Raw genomic sequence first — 19,692 nt, forward strand, 5'->3', positions numbered from 1 at the left:
TTTTTCTATTCTACTGTGTGTATGGAAATGCTAATTTTATTTGGTGTTTGTTAAAGTTTGGGGTTTTAAAAAGTAAAAATTAAAATAATATGAAGCATTTTGGTTGGACTTTGTGATTCTCTGTTCAGTGTTCTGTGTTTTGAGGTCCTTTATATCTCTAACATTCTTTTTTTTAATTTCCTTTTTTTCAATTAACAATATCTATTTTTCTTCCCTCTTACCTCCCTTCCCTATTAAAAAAAAAAAGGCAAAACCTTTATAACAAATATGCTTAGTCAAGCAAAACATATTTCTGCATAGTCACATCCAAAAATATATCTCTCATTTTATTCTGCACCCTGAATTCGTCACCTCTCTTTCAGGAGGTGGGTAGCATGCTTCATCATCCCTTCTTTGGAATTGTGATTGATCATTGCATTGATCAAAGTTCTTACCTCTTTCCCAGTGGTTTGTCTTTATAGTGTTGTTGCTACTATGTAGATTGTGCTCCTGGTGCTGCTGCTCACTTGACTGCATCAGTTCATATATAAGTCTTCCTGGGTTTTTCTGAAACCATTCTCTTCATCATTTCTTACTGCACAATAGTATTCCACCATCCATCTGCCATGATTTCTTCTGCCATACTACTCTAACATTCTGTGTTCCGTGTTCTAACGTTCTTTGCTCTAAGGTCCCTTCCAGCTCTGACATTATAAGTCAGTATTCTAACATTCCGTGTGCTAAGTTCCCGTCCACCTCTAATGTTCTGTGTTCAGATCTCTAACATTCCCTGTTCTAAGATCTCTTCCATTTCTAACATCCTAGCATTCTATGTTCTTTAGGTTTTCTCCAAACTGCTGTATCCCATTGTGAGGGAGGCTGCGCTGTCTGTTCTCAAGTATATGCTCCTGAGTTTCCAGCACTCCCATGAAGCCTTCCATCTGGTAAGGAGCTTGTGCAAGCCAGACTGCACATCTGGGACATCCCTTTTTTGCAGGTATAGATGGGATTGGAGAGTGGGGAAAAAGGGTCACCAAAAGAAGTGGCTGGGCCTGCCACTGGATGTCCTGACCTCTTTCCATTGGCCATAGAGCATAAGACTTAGAGTCAGGAAAACCTTAGTTCAAAGCAAGCCTTAGACATTTTATTAGTTGTCTGACCCTAGGCAAGTCAACCAATTTCTGCCTCAGTTTCCTCAGCTGTAAAATGGGAATAATAATAGCACCTACCTTCCTAGGGTTGTCATGAGAATAAGATGAGATGATTTTTGTAAATCTTAAAACACAATATTAATACTAACTGTTGTTTTTATTGTTGTTACCATTCCTTGAGATCAGTCCTTTGTGCTAACAGTGAAGGGTCTGTTAACTCTTACCATTATTCTCCTGGTTTTCTGCATTTTTGGATGAAGGCAAGGTAGGGTGGCAGCAAATAGAGTAAGTGGGACACTGGGAACCTATCTTTATAGTTTTCATAATAACAATTCCCTATCCTTCCAGTCTGTATCTCCTGTATCCTGCCTCTCCTTCATGAACAACCCTGTGGGCTAGGTAGTGCAAAGATTTTTATTCTAATTTCTTGTGCAAGGGCTACTATTCCAATTTCTCATGCAAAGGTTATTATTCCAATTTCTTGTGCAAGGGTATTACCCCAATTTCTTGTGCCCATTTTACCCAGCCTATTTTCATGTAGCTTCCTGGCACTGGGTAGGATAGAAGGTCATAGGAAGAGAAAATTTGGCTTCACTTTTTTTCTTCAATTCAATAAATGTTTACTGCATAGCTATGTGAACTTGGGAAAGTCACTTAACAAGCTTCCTTTTCTCACCCCTTTAAATTTCATGCTTTAAATCACTCCATCATCATTCTACATCTCAAAGTTAAAATGGCTCTTCTCCATAATAAGGCTAATCTCTCTATTTGTGCCCTTAATCCCATCTCTTCCCATTCTCAGGAGTTGAAACATTTGCCTTCTTTACAGTTTTGTCCATTTAGACTGGAGACTGGATCCAGTTTCGCCCTTGTACACATTTGATAAATATCTGTTGAATTTGGAGACCTGAGAAACTAGCATTGTGTCAGATAAGGAAGGACCCCTCCCCCCAAACCTCCAAAACAGGGTCTCCAGGATTTTTTCAACAGGAAGTTAATCCCTACGGACTGTAATATTAATGGGAAGTCAGGTTTGGGGGATTTGTGGCATGGCCTACACTAGACCAGTAGGGGGAGCTCAAGCCCTTAGTGTGAGAATGCTCCTAAAAAAAGGTGGGAGGGGGAGAGAAATCCAGAAAGGGCCATATTCTTAAAGTTTTCTTGGTGCATGAAATGAGTGTTTCCTTATCCTCTCAGAGCTTTGCTGAAAAGGAGAGGGATGGCTTTTATTTATTTTTTAAAGTAAAATAATAAGGAAGATGATAACTATAAAGCCCAAAAGTAGAGGATAAAGCATGAATTAGAGCCAGAAGGGCATCTTAGAATGTCACAATGGAGGGATAAGGGACTTTTAGCACATGGATGTCAGAGCTGGGAGAGAGCTTAGAACAAAGAATTTCAGAAAAGAGAAAGCGAGAGAAAAACAACTAGATAGTGTAGTGGATAGAACATCAGCTCTGGAATCAGAAAGAGTTTAGTTCAAATTCAGCCTCAGACATTTGATACTTATTAATTGTGATCTAGCCCCAACTGCCTCGCAAAAAAAACAAAAAAACAAAAAAAAACAAAAAAACTAAGAATTCAAAAGGCAAAGAAAAGTGGGGCCAGGGATGGGACAGAGATGGGGTAGAATAGGGAACCAGGTAAACCAGAAATGGGGTATTTTTCTGTGCATTGAATACCAGACAATGAGCTCTCTCCCCACTAGAAACCCTGTTTTGCATTGTTTTAAAATATCTTAGTAGTCCCCTGGCTGGGATCAGATAATTAATAATGTACCTCGTACCTTCAACTAGCAACCCAGACCTCAATACCTCCCAGTGAATGTTATCTCCTACAGAAAGAAGGACTTCTTAAACTTTTTCCACTTGCTACCACTTTTTGCCCAAGAAATTTTTATGTGACTTGGGTGTAAAGGCATCTAAGACATATAAATCAAACATTCACTGATAATAAGTCATGATTTTATGATCCCATATTGAGTTAGGAGATCCTATATGGAGTTGTGACCCATAGTTTAAAAATCTGGGCCCTATATAGGGTTATCCTAGTGTCAGCTTACCCAGTGATTCAGTCTTCAAGCTTATTAAGGATTCTCTTTTGTGTAAGCCCTTTCAGCCCCATGATATGCTCTTTCTAAAGAATAATAATAGTAATATTGATAAAATATTATTTTTGTTTTAGTTTCATGCCACACTTTAAGATTTCCAAACCCTACATGTATATGTAAAATACATGGCTTCTTAACCAGTCAGCCAAACAAATACTTATTAAGCACCTGCCATATGCTAGATTCTATACTAGACACAGGATAGGAATAAAATAAATAATCACCACTCTTGAGGAATTTACCTTTTTTGTGGATTCCCACAAAAGCCCTGTGTAGGATGCAACAGAAAACCCTGTTTTACACATCAGGAGACTGAGACTGAAAGAGGCACAGTGTTTTACCTACAGTCACCTGGCTATTAAATACTTGGATTTGAACCCAAGTCCTTGGGACATCAAGTTCAGGTACTTTGCACCATTCTCACCCACCCACCCATTTGAACCCCCTGGTTTTTTGCCCCCTCCAGTGATATAAAGTTCAGTCCTATCACACCTTGGATAGTCTTTGTGAGTTGTAAGCCAGAACATTTAATAATCTAGTTGGTGATGAGCTCCTCCCCCTTCAGATGATATTGGTTCTTAGCTGATATATAAATATCCACTGCTGAGCTAGTATTCAAAACTTTTCTGGCCTGTTAGAACATAGTAGAGCCTGGATTCCATTAGTATAGTCTCAGGTCACCTCCGTGCCTCGATGAAGCATCAGAGGAAGACTTTGTGGTAGATAGCACCTACTACAAATGGGAAAACTGAGGCTCCAAAAAGGGCCAGAAGAAGTCCAGAAACCTAGATTTCTATTATTATAACTAAAATTTTAAAGGACTTTCTATGTGCCAGATACTGTACTAAGTATTTTTACAAATATTGTCTTATTTGATACAACAATCCTGAAGATAAGTACTACTATTACCTCTATTCTACGATTGAGGAAATCAAGATAGTCAGGGATTAAATGACTTGCCCAGAGTCCATACAGCTAGTAGGAGTCTGAGGGGAGATTTGAACTCAAATTTTCCTGACTTTAGGTCTGGTGCCATGTTGTTCCATTCCAAAGTCTCTACAGTCATGCCAAGCTTCTTGTGGTCCTCACAGCTTCTCCCACACATTCCCAAAATGGTGGCTTCCCTGGCGGAAGAGGACTCCAACTCCCGAGCAAACTGCCTGGAAGAATTGGCAGAGCTGATCCACTGCATGGTGTTCCGCTTCTCAGGCTTCCCGGACCTGTATGAACCGGTCATGGAGGCCATCAAGGTGGGTTCCCCACACCCATCTCTCAGGAGTAACAAGGAAGGGTTTTCTGAGCTTTTTATTTTTATTTTTTAAAAGTCTGTGACATACTGTTGATTCAGAGTCACATCTCTGAAAGGGACTCTAAAACACAAACCATAGAATGTCAGAGCTATCTTAAAAGGAACATAAATTGTCAATGCCAGTAGGAATTTTAGAATAGAGAATATTAGAACTATAGAGGATATTAAATATAAAATGTTGGGGCTGGAAGAGACTAGAACATAGAATGTTAGAACTACAAGGGACTTTAGAACATAGACTATTAGGTCTAGAAGAGACAAGGATTTAGAATGTTAGAGGTGGAAGGGACTTAATTAAGAACATGGGAAGTTAAAACATGGAATGTTAGAACCAGAAGAAATCTCAAAACATAAAATATTAGACTTGTGTGGTCTAGAACAAAAAATATTAGAACTAGAAGGAAATTCAGAATATAGGCCGTTAGGGCTGAAAAGGATGTTAGAATGTGGAATATTGGAGTTTTAAAGGATACTAAAATATAAAATGTTAGATCTTGAAAAGAATAGAACATACAATGTTAAAGCTAAAAGGGACTTTAGAAGACAGAATATTAGCCCTAGAAGAGACTAGAACATAGACCCTTAGAGCTAAAAAGGACTTTTAGAACACAGAATGTTAGAACATAAAATGTAAGAGCTGGTTAGGACTTTAAAACACAGAATATTTTACCTGTAAGGGATCTTAGAACATATAATGTCAGAGCAGGAAGGTACTTTAGAACAAGAATATTAGTCCTGGAGGAATGTTAGAGCTATAGAAGGAACTTTAAAATATAGAATTCTAGGACAGAATATAGACACTTCCTCTCAAGAGCTGTTTTATACAATTATCAAGAAACTGAAACTCAGAGAGTTTGATTGATGTACCTGGTATCACCCAGCTAGTAAGTAGCAAAGCCAGGATTTGAACTAGCTCTCCCCTGATTCTTGTCTCAAGGCTCTTTCCTTCCTCCAAGTTGCTTCTGCACATTCAGGTGTAGCTGCGTGGGTCAGAAGTACATGGAGCTTCCAGGGATTAGCTGGCTTCAGTTCAGGGAGGCTTCCCAGGTGAGGGTGGCATTTGGGACTTAGCCCCAGTGCCCTTTCTTCCCCTTTTGCCCCCACCCCAGGATCTCCATGTTCCCAATGAAGACAGGATCAAACAGCTCCTGGGACAGAATGCCTGGACCTCCCAGAAGAACGAGCTGGTGTGCTTCTACCCCCGGTTGGCAGCCAAGTCAGACACAGGCAAGATCGGCCTCATTAACCTGGGGAACACCTGTTACATGAACAGTGTGATCCAGGCTCTGTTTATGGCCTCTGAGTAAGTAGTCCCTAAGGCATTTCTTAACTTTGCTCCTAGCAGGAGAGATAGAAGGGAGGGCATCACTTTCCCCATTGGAGTTCTGGGAGGTAGCTGGTCCCAAAGGTCCTTAGACAAGGTGGGGTCTGGCTTGTACCCAGACCAACAGAAAAGTGCTTGGGGGTAAAGTTTAGGTTGGCTTGCTGGATCATGCTCCTAGCTCCTGGATGCTCAGCACTCCACCCAGGAATGTATATCAGTGAACATGGTACCATCCCATCAAAAAGCCCTGGAGTTCACATTGACCACCTGGGCTTGCATCCAGAGGACAAGCGCTAAGATGGTGAATAACCTGGAGACTGTACTATAGAAATATCAGTCAAAGCATCCAAGGGTGTGTTTGACCAGGAGACAAGACTTATCTTCATGTATATGCAAGAGGGAGATCAGACTCATTCTTCTTGGCCCCAGAGCATAGAGCAAGATGCCATGGATAGACATTGCAAGGGAGGCAGATTTTAGCTCATTTCAATAGGAAAGTTGCTAACAGTTAAAGCTTCTACCCTTTGTTTTGTGGACAAAGAAAGTGAAGGAGGGAAATTTATTTGGCCAAGAAGCAAAGCCAAGACTAGTTAGAGCCATTTCTCCCAGCTTCCAGTCTGGTTCTCACTGTACCTCATCATATCGCATGCTCTGTGACACTTAGTAAACATCTTGAAGCACCCGTCATCTTTGGGCACCCCAACTAAGGTGATTCCTTCCTTTTTTTTTTTTTTTGCTGAGGCAATTGGGGTTAAGTGACTTGCCCAGGGTCATACAGCTGGTAAGTGTCAAGTATCTGAGGCAAGATTTGAACTCAGGTCCTTCTGACTTCAGGGTTGGTGCTCTGTCCACTGCACCACCTTGCTGCCCCATATTCTTCCTTTTTTACCATTCAGTTGGGTGCCCCAAATAGAAACATTCTCTTTTATCAGTCTCTAAAGGGATCAATCTTTGAAAGTTTCTGTCATTTGAGGGCAGCAGAAGAAATCCCCCTTACCTCACATGCCCATCAACTGGGTTTTTGAAACAGAAGAGCCGAATTCGAATTCTGCCTATGTGACCTTGATGAATCTTGGGGGGGGGGGATCTCAGTTTCCTTTTCTGTTATATATATACCATCTCCTAAGTTTGCAGCTCTGAGTTCAATTCTGCCTCTGCAATATCCCCAAGACAGGTTTGCCCAATTTCTCTTTAAATACCATTTTTCTCTAGTTTTTTTTCTTATAAAATGAGTTTGTTAAGCTGGCTGAATACACCTAATGCCCTTTCTCATGTTAACATCTTATGATGTCATTGTCCTCTCATTTCCAGAAGCAGATGCCCATCTTCAGCTCTAATTCTTAGAAAGTTCTCCCAGTGAATAGAGCACCAGCTCTGGAGTCAGAAAGACCTGAGTTCAAATGTGGTTTCAGACATTTACTAGCTGTGTGATCCTGGGCAAATCATTTAACTCTGATTGTCCTCCCCATAAAAAAACAACAAAACAAACAAATTCTCCCGAGCCAAAATTTGCCTCCCTGTATCAGCTGCATTATTACCCATTTATTAACTCTCTGGGATCCAGCAGAAAGAGCCAAAATCTGTTTCCATGTGACAATCCTTGACATACGTGATGATACTCCCCTGAGTCCTGTCTTCTCCAGTGCAGATCCTTCTGGCCCCTCCTACAAGCTGCTTCTAGTAGGTCTCCTAACCTGTGTGTCTCTGGTTTGTTTTGAGTTTCCGACACTGCGTTCTTCATCTTCCTGAGGACAATTCTCAGCCCCTGATGACCAAGTTGCAGTGGCTTTTTGCCTTCCTTGAACACAGTCAGGTGAGTAAGTCTCTCCTCACTGCCAGGGATGTAGGGGCAAAGGCAGGTAGCAATGAGACTACAGGATGTGCTAAGTGACTTAGGCAAGTAGACAGACATACAATATAATTTAGAAGGAGAGAGAGAATGCAATGAGATGAACTGTTGTGGGAAAACTTTGTGTAAAAGATGTGAATTAGAGTATCTTTATATTAAGCACCAAGATAAAAATACAAGCAAAAGAAAAATGGTCCCTGCCCTCAAGGAGCTTACATTCTAATGGAAGAATACACAACACACCAAAGGGAACTGAAAATCAAGGGATGGGAGGAGAAGTGGTATCTAGATCTCAGGAGCATGGTATAGAAGTCCAGATAGTGAAAAGCAGAGACAGGAAGAAGGATGGAAATTGCGTGACCCCATTCCTCCACAAAATGGAGGTCTTAGGTGGAACTCATCAAGAGAAGAGAGCTGGCATGGCAGAGGGATATTCCTCGGTGAGAAGATTGAAGATAGCATGGATATTCTAGGGGGAGGAGGCTGGATATGATGTTAATTGCCCAAATAAATTAATTCAATTAATTAAGTAATTAAAATGATTCATTGCTATGTGTACAGTAAGGTTGTGAGGGAAATGTGAGATTTGGACTTTTTTGTTTGTTTGTTTCCTTCCCACCCTCTGAATCTGAAGAGCTAGGAATCCCCTCTACAACATTCCCAATAAATAATCATCCAGCCTCTGCCCTAAGACCTGGTGATAAGGAAGTTACAGTCTCTTCAGGCAATCGCTTCTTTCTATTTTTAGATAGTCCTCATCAAGCTCTTCCATCTAGTGAGAATCAAAACCCTTGCACCTACTTGTGGCTCCCTGTTCTGCCCTATTGACAGAATCACCGAATATTCGCACTTAAAAGGAACTCATAGACCATCCAGAAATCATTCCATTCCTTCCAGAATTTACTGAGAATCCATTCCCATCACAACAACTGCTTGAAAACCTCCAATGAAATTCCTAGGGTATCCCAGTCTACTTTGGAGCTCTAATTTTTTTTTTTTTAAATAAAGCCTTTTTATTTTTCCAAATACATGCAAAGATAGTTTTCAAGATTTACCCTTACAAAACCTTGTGTTCCAAATTTTTCTTCTTCCCTCCTCCCCTCCCGCTACACTAGACAGCAAATAAACCCAATTTAGGTTAAACATGTACAATTCTTCTAAATATATTTCCACATTTGTCATGCTTATAAGAAAAATCAGAACAAAAGAGAAGAAAACACACGCACGCACAAAACAAATAACACACAACAAAAAAGTGAAAATACTGGGGAGATCCTATTGTTAGGAAGTTTTTCCTAACATCAAAGTTGGATTTTTCCTTTTTACAGATGAGAAATCTAAAGCCCAGAGAAGGGAGGTAATCAGCTTAAGGTTATTGTAGGATAGAGATGGAGAAGAGGCCTGAGAGATCATTTCATCCAACTCCCTCATTTATTTATTTTTCATTTTCAGTTTCTTCCACTTTACTTTTAGCTAAGCTCTGTGAGATCAGAGACTGTCTTTTGCCTCTTTTTGTATCCTCACCACTTAGCACAGTGTTTGGCATATAGTAGGTACTTAATAAATGTTTACTGACTGATTGTATAGGGTCTTCCCATCTTGCCCAGGTTGAAAGTGCAGTGACTACTGACAGCTGATCTACATGGAAGCTTTGACCTGTTCAGTTTCAGCTTGGGCTGGTTAGGTCTTCCTTAGGCAACATGTTGCCCTTTCCCTCACTTTTTCCCAGAGATGCACCTTGTTGGTGCTGAGTTTAAGTGTGTACGTACATCCAGTTAGCTCAGAACTCCAAGCTCAAGTGATCTCAGCCTTCCCAGCAGCAGAAATTATTTCAAGCATGCATCATTACCACTCTTGCCGTGCATGTATATATTTTTTAATTTTTTTGTCCTTTTATTCTTTTAAAATTGAATTTTATTATTTTTTCCAATTAACAAATATTTTCTTTTCCTCATCTCCCCAACATTACACAGTTTAAAAGAAATTATCATGACAATTATGTGTATGTAACCAAAACACATTTTCCTATTGGCCATGTACATTTCCTTCTGTATTTTAAGTCTATCCCCTGCTTAGCAGAAGGTGACCATCATTCTTCATCATCATTCTCTCTGGAATTGTGGTTTATCATTGCATTAATCAGAGCTCTTCAGTTTTTGAAAGTTGTTTTTCTTTATTATGTTATCATTATATAAATTGTTCTTCTAATTCTACTCACTTCACTCTGCATCAGTTCACAGAAGTTCTTCCCAGTTTTCTCTGAAATGCTCTGTTTTTTCATTTGTCATGATAATAATGCTCTGTTACATTCATATGCCATAGTTTAGTCAGTCCCCACTTGATAGGTACTTCCTTAATTTGAGTTTTTGGTTATTACAAAAATAACTGCTCCAAATATTTTGTGTTTTGTGTAGTAATATTTTTTCTCTTTCTTTAATATCTCAGCCAATGCCTTCATCTTATTAAAAAAAAAAAAAGTAGGAAAAAAGGAAGCCCAGAGAGGTCAAGTCACGTATTCAGAGTCGCCATATGAATTGCAGCAGAAGCTTTATACTTCATACTCAAGGCCTCCAAATCCAAAACTAAACTCCTTTTGCCCCACCACACTGCTTTATCCAGGCGCAAATGGCAAAGCTGGGACTTAGGCTTAGGTCTTTTGACTTTTAATCCCCTAGTCTATATATCCTCCCAAGGGTTTAGAGAAGGATGAGATGATTAAGAGGAAGAGGAGTATGCAGAGGGCCTGGGAAATGCATGGATTGGCTCCTGGAGCATGGGGAGTTGGCGTGATGTGTCCTTTTTCATAGATCTTCCTTCTTTTATTTCCTCTACTGCTAGCGGCCTGCTGTCTCCCCAGAGAGCTTCCTATCTGCCTCCTGGACGCCCTGGTTCAGCCCCGGTGCCCAGCAGGACTGCTCAGAGTACCTGAAGTATCTGTTGGATAGGTAAGGGAAGATCATGGAAAGAGATACAGACAGAGACCGAGACAGAGAGGGACAGTGAGAGACAGAGAGACAGAGAGAAAGGGAGAAAATAGGAAGAGAGAAAGACAGACAAAGACACACAGAGAGAAACAGAGCATTAGAGAGAGAAAAAGAAAGACAGAGATAGAGACAGAGAGAGAAAGGAAGAGAGTAAAAAGAGAGAAAAGAGAAAGGCAGAAATAAAGAGAAACAGAGAGATAGAGAAAGGAAGAGAGTAAAAAGAGAGAAAAGAGAAAGACAAATAAAAAGAAACAGAGAGATAGAGACACAAAGAGGGGGAGGAAGAGAGGGAAGGAGAGACAGAGAGATAGAGACAAAGACAGAGAGAGAAGAGAGAGAGAAGAGAGAGAGAGAGAAAGAGAGAAAGGAAGAAACAGAGAAAGGCAGAAAGAGACAGAGAGAGGAAGAGAAAAGCAGAAAGACAGAGACACACAGAGAGAAAGAGGAGACAGAGAGAGAGAGACACAGAGAGAGAGACAGAGAGAGAGAGGGACAGAGAGACACAGAGAGAGACAGAAAGACAGAGAGAGAGAGAGAGAGAGAGAGAGAGAGAGAGAGAGAGAGAGAGAGAGAGAGAGAGAGAGAGAGAGAGAATTTTGAGCCTCTCAGCATTATGAGGAAAAATCATGAGTCGTGGGTATTGGGTCCATCTCTACTTTCATCATTCTAGGGATCTCTAGGAAAAATCCAACTTCCTGAGTTGGAGTATAAGTTTATGTTAAAAATGAAAGGAGCTAGGTTTAATTTATTGTAGGAAAAAATTGTGGATTTGATGCAAAATTGGGAATGGAAGGGGAATCTTTTTTTTTTTTTTAATTTAATAGCCTTTTATTTACAGGTTAAATGCATGGGTAGCTTTACAGCGTTAACAATTGCCAAACCTCTTGTTCCAATTTTTCACCTCTTACCCCCCCCCCCTCCCCTAGATGGCAGGATGACCAGTAGATGTTAAATACATTAAAATATAAATTAGATACACAATAAGTATACATGACCAAAACGTTATTTTGCTGTATAAAAAGAATCAGACTCTGAAATATTGTACAATTAGCTTGTGAAGGAAATCAAAAATGCAGGTGGGCATAAATATAGGGATTGGGAATTCAATGTAATGGTTTTTAGTCATCTCCCAGAGTTCTTTCTCTGGGCATAGTTGGTTCAGTTCATTACTGCTCCATTGGAAATGATTTGGTTGATCTCGTTGCTGAGGATGGCCAGGTCCATCAGAACTGGTCATCATATAGTATTGTTGTTGAAATATATAATGATCTCCTGATCCTGCTCATTTCACTCAGCATCAGTTCATGTATGTCATTCCAGTCCTTTCTGAAATCATCCTGTTGGTCATTTCTTACAGAACAGTAATATTCCATAATATTCATATACCACAATTTATTCAGCCATTCTCCAACTGATGGACATCCATTCAGTTTCCAGTTTCTAGCCACTACAAAAAGGGCTGCCACAAACATTTGTGCACATACAGGTCCCTTTCCCTTCTTTATAATCTCTTTGGGATATAAACCCAGTAGTAACACTGCTGGATCAAAGGGTATGCACAGTTTGATAACTTTTTGAGCATAATTCCAAACTACTCTCCAAAATGGTTGGATTCGTTCACAACTCCACCAACAATGCATCAATGTCCCAGTTTTCCCACATCCCCTCCAACAATCATCATTATTTTTTCCTGTCATCTTAGCCAATCTGACAGGTGTGTAGTGGTATCTTAGAGTTGTCTTAATTTGCATTTCTCTGATTAATAATGACTTGGAGCATCTTTTCATATGACTAGAAATAGTTTCAATTTCTTCATCTGAGAATTGTCTGTTCATATCCTTTGACCATTTTTCAATTGGAGAATGGCTTGATTTGATTTGATAAATTAGAGTTAATTCTCTATATATTTTGGAAATGAGGCCTTTATCAGAACCTTTGACTGTAAAAATATTTTCCCAGTTTATTGCTTCCCTTCTAATCTTGTCTGCATTAGTTTTGTTTGTACAAAAACTTTTCAGTTTGGTATAATCGAAATTTTCTATTTTGTGATCAGTAATGATCTCTAGTTCTGCTTTGGTCATAAAGTCCTTCGGAAGGGGAATCTTGATGAGTATTGTTTTGTGACTAGTCAGCACAGAAGGAGGCCAATGATTCCCCATTGCAGCTGGAAAGTCTTGGATTAGACATCAGGTGAAACATCCTGAATTTCAAAAATTTCAACTTCCTGAAATAGCCTTCTGAAAAAGGGAACTCTTTTTCAGAGCCAGATTTCTCAGAACCTCCAGTGGATAGGCAAGAGAAGGCTTTCTTATTTATTTCAGTATCTCCTCCAGCACCCAGCCCAAGGCATTACCCAATGTAGGCACTTGGCCAATAAATGTTGATCATTTTGTGAAGGCCTGGGACATGAACCTTGTACAAAGGATCCTTGTTGAAGGGTTTACAAATTCAAAACTAGTTTTTATTTCTAATATGGTAAATATTTATAAATATAATCCACATAAACAAAAAACTTTTTGGATAGATTCTCAATAACTTTTAAGAGATAAAGATACTAAGAACAAAAGTTTGAGAACCATTTGGCTAAATAACTTCTATGTCATACAATGACTTCCAGCTATACAAATCTATGTTCCAGAATCCTTTTCAAACCATAGTCTTTTTCTTCTCAGAGGTCATAGAGCCTGAGGAGGACTAAAGAAATATTTTCCAAGTCTTAGACCCTAAATTTAGGTTCATCTCCTGTGGAGTTAAAGAAATTCTCTGAGATCTAATCTCTTTACTTTACCCTATGCAGAAGATAACTACTAGTGTACTGAGATGGATGTCAGTCTGACTCCTGAGGATTTTATCCATCACCTACATGCTTATGTGTACAGTAAATGCACGTGTCTTTCTGGAGCCACATTTTAGGAAGGATATGTAATAAATTTGTGAACTCCCAGGATAATATGAGACTGGAGATCAGACCATGCATGAATCAGTGAAGAACTGCTGGCATTTAGTCTGAAGAAGAGAAGATTCAGGGGAGACAAGATAACTGTCTTGTAGTCTCTGATCATTTTCTAAAAGGTATTAGCCTTGTTCTCCTTGGGCCCAGAGGGTGGAACCAGAAGCACTGGATTTGAATGCCAGTTAGAAAATATAGGGAAGCAAACTCCATATCTAAGCAGATAAATTCCAAGCATTCTAGGTAGATTGCAGGGTAGAATAAAAACAACATCAACCAAAGACCCCACAATAATAATGAATAGACGTACCAGATCCTCAAACCTAGACCTGGATTTGAAGCAGAAAGTAGGAATAGGAAGACCAAGATTCAAATCTTAACTGCTGTTAACCCTTTGCTCGATTCTATGAGGTTCTGTAAAAAGGTTGAATGAAATGTACCTTTAGGTGTTTTTTTTTTGTTTGTTTTTTTTTTTTTTTTGGTTCTAGATGTGTCAAGTTACAGAAAAGCATCTTTTGGTTCAGTATAAGTAAAAATTTATTAACAATTGGCCCTGTCCAAAGTGAAAGATGCTGCCTAATGCCTCTCTCACTGGAGATCTTCAGTGAACTGTTGGAGACTCCTTGGAGATCCTGGAGAAGAGATTCTTGTTCAGGTCAAGGGATTGGACTAGATGGCTCTGAGATCTCTTGGATTCTGAGATTATTCTCTAATTGTGCCATACTAGGGTAGGGAAATAAGAGACATGGCATCCTGACTCCCTGTGGAATTTTCTTCCAGGTCCAGAAAGTTTTTAGGGCTCTTCATGTTGGGAGTGAAAGAGTAAACATATGGCCTCAGAGAAATGGAAAGGCTGTGGAAGAGAGATTAGGAAAGGGAGGGAAGGCCTGGAGCAACTCTAAGAAACAGAATTGGGGAGAAGGAGATGTAAGAGAAGAACTGAGAAAGTAGAATTCTAAAGATTGGCTTTGCTTAGGGACCATAGATAGAATTGAATATTTAATATTTGGGCCACTATGGGTCCTGGAGTTAGAAGTATCTGAGTTCAAATGTAGCCTCAGACACTTAACATTTACCCCTGGGCAGGTCACTTAACCCTGATTGCCTTGCCCCCCCCCCAAAAAAAAAATTAATTCTCAGTCAACTTCAATATATGTGTGACTTCATTATGTATGTAGGTGTTCAATAGTGTGATTATGTAAAGAGGAATATGTGTGTGTTTGTATGTCTCAATGGCTGTATGTGATTAATAATTCAGGATGTAAATGAGTGCATTTGTATATGTAGTATTTCTATCTGCCCTCTACGAATACATGTATAAGGGAGTTATCTGTGGATATGGGAATGTTTGTGCTTGTGCTAGTACAAGGTGGAAGAGCAGAAAATGACCCAGATTGGAAGTCTGAAGATCCAGCTTCAGGACATGGGCTTGTGTGACCCCGGCCATCTCCCTGCCCTCTCTGGGCTTGGCTACTTCACCTGTAAAATGAAGATGAGGGGAGAGCACTATGGTCCACCCACCCAGCCCTACCAATCTGTATGTGTGTATGTATGTGTGTGTGTGTGTGTGTGCGCGCGCACACACACACACACACACACACACACACACACACATATATATATATATATATATATATATATATATATATATATTATCTGAAAGCTTAAGTATACATGTGTAATAGAGATAGCTTTGGTTGGTGGGAAGAACACAGAACTGGGAGTCCAGACACCTGGATTTGAATTCCACTCTGAAACTTTTCTCAGGTCAATCACTTCCTTTCTTTCTGTCCCTCAGTTTCCACTTTTATAAAATGGCTCTCATAGCTTTTTGTGAAGATCCATTGAAATAATGTGATAAGGCCCTTTGAAACCATAAAAGTGGTTATGACTGTGTGGTCTTATGATTATGTATTCATGTACACATGTGCCTTCATGCATGTATAAATAAGGATGATTTATACATGTGTGTACACATGCATGTATAAATATGCACCTGTGTATACATGTGAGTGCATAAATGTGTATATGATTATGTTTAAAGGTGTGTATGTGCACAGAAACTATGTTCTGATGCTGTCCATCTTCCTTCTCTGCACTCTCTCTTTCTCTCCTTCCCTCCTTTCCTCCAATCCCACTGCAGATTGCATGAAGAGGAGAAAACAGGGAAGAGAATTTGCCAGAAGCTCAAACAGTCAAACACACCATCCCCACCAGAGGAACAGCCAAGCCCAAACTCAAGTCCAAATCCAAGTCCAACAGCTGTAGAGAAAATGTTTGGTGGGAAGATCGTGACACGCATCCGCTGCCTCCGCTGCCTCAATGTCTCCACCAGAGAGGAAGCATTCACAGACCTTTCTCTGGCCTTTCCACCTCCTGACCGCCGTCGCCGTCGCGTGGGCTCTGTCATGCTGCCAGTGGAAGATGTCAGGGTACAAGGCCCTCCTTCACCAGCCAAGACCCCGGCCCCAGGCACTGAGGGAGCCCGGAGACAGAGAAAGCACTGCATTGCTGGGGATGCTCTGCCCCCAGTTGTGAGCATTGAGATACTTGGGTTCCAGGAACCTGGAGGGCATAGAGGCAACTTCAGACAAGAAGATGAAAAGGAAAATAAAGAGAAAGAAAAAAACAATGATAAAGAGAAAGAGGAGAAGGAAGAGGGGAAAGAGAAGGCTCAGAAAAAGGAGAAAGAGGAGGAAATAGAGAAAAAGCAGGAGGAAGAAAAAGAAAAGATGGAGGAGAGGGAGAAAAAAGAGGAGAGTGAAGACAAGAAACATCAAAAGGAGAAAGAAAAAAAGAAAGAGGAAGAAGAGAAAGAGGTGGAGAAAAAGAAGGAAAAAGAAGAAAAGGAAGTAGAGAAACAAAAGGAAAAAGAGAAGGATGAGAAAAAGCAGAAAGAGGAAGTAGAGAAAAAGGAAGAAGAAAAGAAGGTAGAAAAAAATGAAGATGAGGAACTAGAGAAAAAGAAGAAAAAAGAGAAGGAACTGAAGAAAAAGAAGGAAGAAGAGAAGGTAAAGAAAAAGAAGGACATGGAACCAAAAAAGGAGAAAGATAAAGTAGAGAAAAAGGAGGAGGATAAGAAGGAGCTGGAGAAAAAGAAGGAAGAAGAGGAGATTAAAAAAAGGAAAGAAATGGAGCCAAAAAAGGAGAAAGTGAAAGTGGAGAAAAAGGAGGAGCATGAGAAGGAATTGGAGAAAAAGAAGGAAGAAGAGGAGGTAAAAAAAAAGAAGGAAATAGAGCCAACAAAGGAAAAAGAAAAAGTGGAGAAAAGGGAGGAGGATGAGAAGGAATTGGAGAAAAAGAAGGAAGAAGAGGAGGTAAAGAAAAAGAAAGAAGTGGAGAAAAAAAAGGAGAAAGAGAAGATAGAGAAAAAAGAAGTAGGGAAAAAGAAAGAAGTAGAGCAAAAAAAGGAGGAAAAAAAGGTGGAGGAAAAGAAGGAAGTAGAGACAAAGGAGGAGGGAGGGAAAGAGATGGAGAAAAAGATGAAGAAAAAGAAGGAAGAAAAGGAAGTAAAGAAAAAGAGGGAAGAAGAAAAGGAGGGAGAGAAAAAAGAGGTGGAAGGAAAAGAGATGGAGAAAAAGATGAAGAAAAAGAAGGAAGTAGAGCCAAAAAAAGAAGTGAAGGTGGAGAAAAAGAAGACAGAAAAGGAGGATGTAGAGGAAAAGAAAGAAGAAGAACAAAAGAAGGAGGAAGACATGTTGGAGAAAAAGGAGACAGAGAAAAAGAAAGAAGTAGACAAAAAGGAGGAAGAAAAGGTAGAGAAAAAGGAGATGGAGAAAAAGGAAAAGGAGATAGAGAAAAAGGAGGGTGAGAAAGAGGAGAAAAAGGAGGAAGGCAAAGAAATGGAGAAAAAGGTGGTGAATAAAATGGAAGAGGAGATAGAGAAAGAGGAAGTGGAACAAAAAAGGGAGGGAGAGAAGATGGAGAAAAAGGAGATGGAAAAAAAGAAGGAAGAAAAGGAGATGGAAAAAAATGAGAAGGAAGGGAAGGAAAAGATAGAGAAAAAGAAGGAAAAAAAGGTGGAGAAAGAGGAGAAAGAAAAAGAGGAAAAAAAGAAAGAAGGAGAAGTTTGCTTAGGCCTGAGGGCTGGAGGGAACCAGGGAGTTGCCTTTGGGGAGCAGATGTGTGGCCCTGAGGGTTCTCGGTCAGTCCCAGATCTTCTCAATTACTTCCTGTCACCAGAGACGCTGACAGCCGAGAACCGTTATCACTGTGAGCACTGTGCCTCCTTGCAGGATGCAGAGAAGGTGGTTGAGCTGAGTGAGGGACCCCGCTACCTCATCCTCACCCTTCTGCGCTTCTCCTTTGACCTGCGGACCATGCGTCGGAAGAAGATCCTGGACAACGTCTCCATTCCCCTGTTCCTTCGGCTTCCCATGGCGGGCGGCTGCCCTCAGCAGGAGCAGGGCCAGGCCTGTGCAGCCTACGACCTTTGCAGTGTGGTGGTGCACTCGGGGATCTCTTCAGAAAGTGGCCATTACTACTGTTATGCCCGTGAGGGAGCCACGGCCATAGTCAACCCGTCAGGGCCGGCAGGACTCTCAGCTGCTGAAAAGCCCCCAGGACTGGAGAGCCAGTGGTATTTGTTCAACGACACCCGGGTCTCCTTCTCCTCCTTTGAATCCGTCAGTAATGTCACCTCCTTCTTTCCCAAGGACACAGCTTATGTGCTGTTCTACAGGCAGAGAGTCAGAGAAGGATGGAAAGCAGAACCCAAGTCCCCCAGACCCCACCCTGAACCAGCCCTCCACAAAGACCTGATTGAAGCCATATCTAAAGACAACATTCTTTACCTGCAGGTGAGCAGAGCAGGACCTTTCTAATTCTCTGAGTCTCCAGTGTTCTCATGGGAATATCATTTATAGCGCATCCCTCGCAGGGTGGTTATGAGCCCTCAGCAAACCAACTGCACTATGGGAGTGATTTTAACTATTGTTGCTATTATTATGTTTATGTCCCTCGAGGGAAGTTTTGGACATGGCTACTCCCTTTCTATCCTGACCTCATGCACCTTGTATTTGAAGTGAAGTTTGCCAGGACCACCTCATAGACACAGCTGTGCCTTGCTTTATGCAACAGCTGTGTTCCCCTAAACATTGTATTTGAATTGTTTTTTTTTAATCAGTCCCAAACTGAATGCCCTTAAGGGAGGCTGCTATTTAGAGAGTCACACAATGTTCAGACCAGAAGGGATTTTAGACCCCAAGGTTATAATGTGGAATATAAAACGTTAGTACTGAAAAGGGACGAGAGAATATTAGATTTTAGAATATTAGAACATAGACTGTTGGAGTCAGAAGGGACTAAAGAACACAGAATATTAGAATATCAGACACTAGACCATAGAACATAGAATGTTAATACTAAAAGGGATTGTAGAATGTTAGATCTTAGAACATTAAAACTTAGAATGTTGGAGCTGGAAGGAGCCATAGAACACAATGTTAGAATATCAAATGCTAGAGTTGGAAGGGACCTTAGCACATAGAATGAAAAGAGAACATGGAATATTAAAGCTAGACTAGACCATAGAGTGAGTCTCAGACCTTATGAAGAAAGGTCATAAACGTGTCCTAAACCAGGAGTCTTCTGGGAATCAGTGATCTTTGTATTTCATCTTTCTGCTTCTTCAATGATCAATGCTTTTCTGTGTCCTATTCTCATTTACACAAAGAACATGTTTCTCAACCCAGCTTTTTTCCAATGGACACATATGCAGAGAGGTGACTGAAATCAGCAGTCTTTCCCATTCCCTTTGCAGGGAGACCAAGAATTGGTCAGTGAGTCTGCCCATCTGTAGCCAGGTGGGCCTATCCCTTTAATGCTCTATCCCTGTCCTTAGGACAAACTTTTGTGTGAATTGGATCTTAAAGGAAGGGAGGGTCTTCACCAGATGAGATCAAGAGGAATTAGCTGCTCCAGGCCAGGGGATAGATGGGTTGGGGATAGTGTGAACAAAGGGCAAGAGGGAGATAGGAGAAAGTGGCATGAGAAGGGGGATGGAGAGTTCTCTAATTTCAGGGGAACCCAGGGTGT

General features: G+C 40.5%; 1 protein-coding gene across 1 annotated transcript in view; it reads left to right on the forward strand.

Moving 5' to 3' along the window:
• USP35 (ubiquitin specific peptidase 35) overlaps window positions 1–19,692 on the forward strand; it is a 79,485-nt gene that overhangs the window by 53,595 nt on the left and 6,198 nt on the right. Inside the window, exons 8-15 of the mRNA XM_003764615.3 lie at window positions 822–923; window positions 4,332–4,490; window positions 5,659–5,852; window positions 7,593–7,686; window positions 10,561–10,667; window positions 15,800–16,230; window positions 16,336–16,475; window positions 17,646–18,455. Coding sequence (XP_003764663.1) covers window positions 822–923; window positions 4,332–4,490; window positions 5,659–5,852; window positions 7,593–7,686; window positions 10,561–10,667; window positions 15,800–16,230; window positions 16,336–16,475; window positions 17,646–18,455 — 2,037 coding nt within the window. The remainder of the gene's footprint in view (window positions 1–821; window positions 924–4,331; window positions 4,491–5,658; window positions 5,853–7,592; window positions 7,687–10,560; window positions 10,668–15,799; window positions 16,231–16,335; window positions 16,476–17,645; window positions 18,456–19,692) is intronic.

The sequence above is a fragment of the Sarcophilus harrisii genome, chromosome 3, assembly GCF_902635505.1.
Source record: "Sarcophilus harrisii chromosome 3, mSarHar1.11, whole genome shotgun sequence".
Taxonomy (NCBI): Eukaryota; Metazoa; Chordata; class Mammalia; order Dasyuromorphia; family Dasyuridae; genus Sarcophilus; species Sarcophilus harrisii.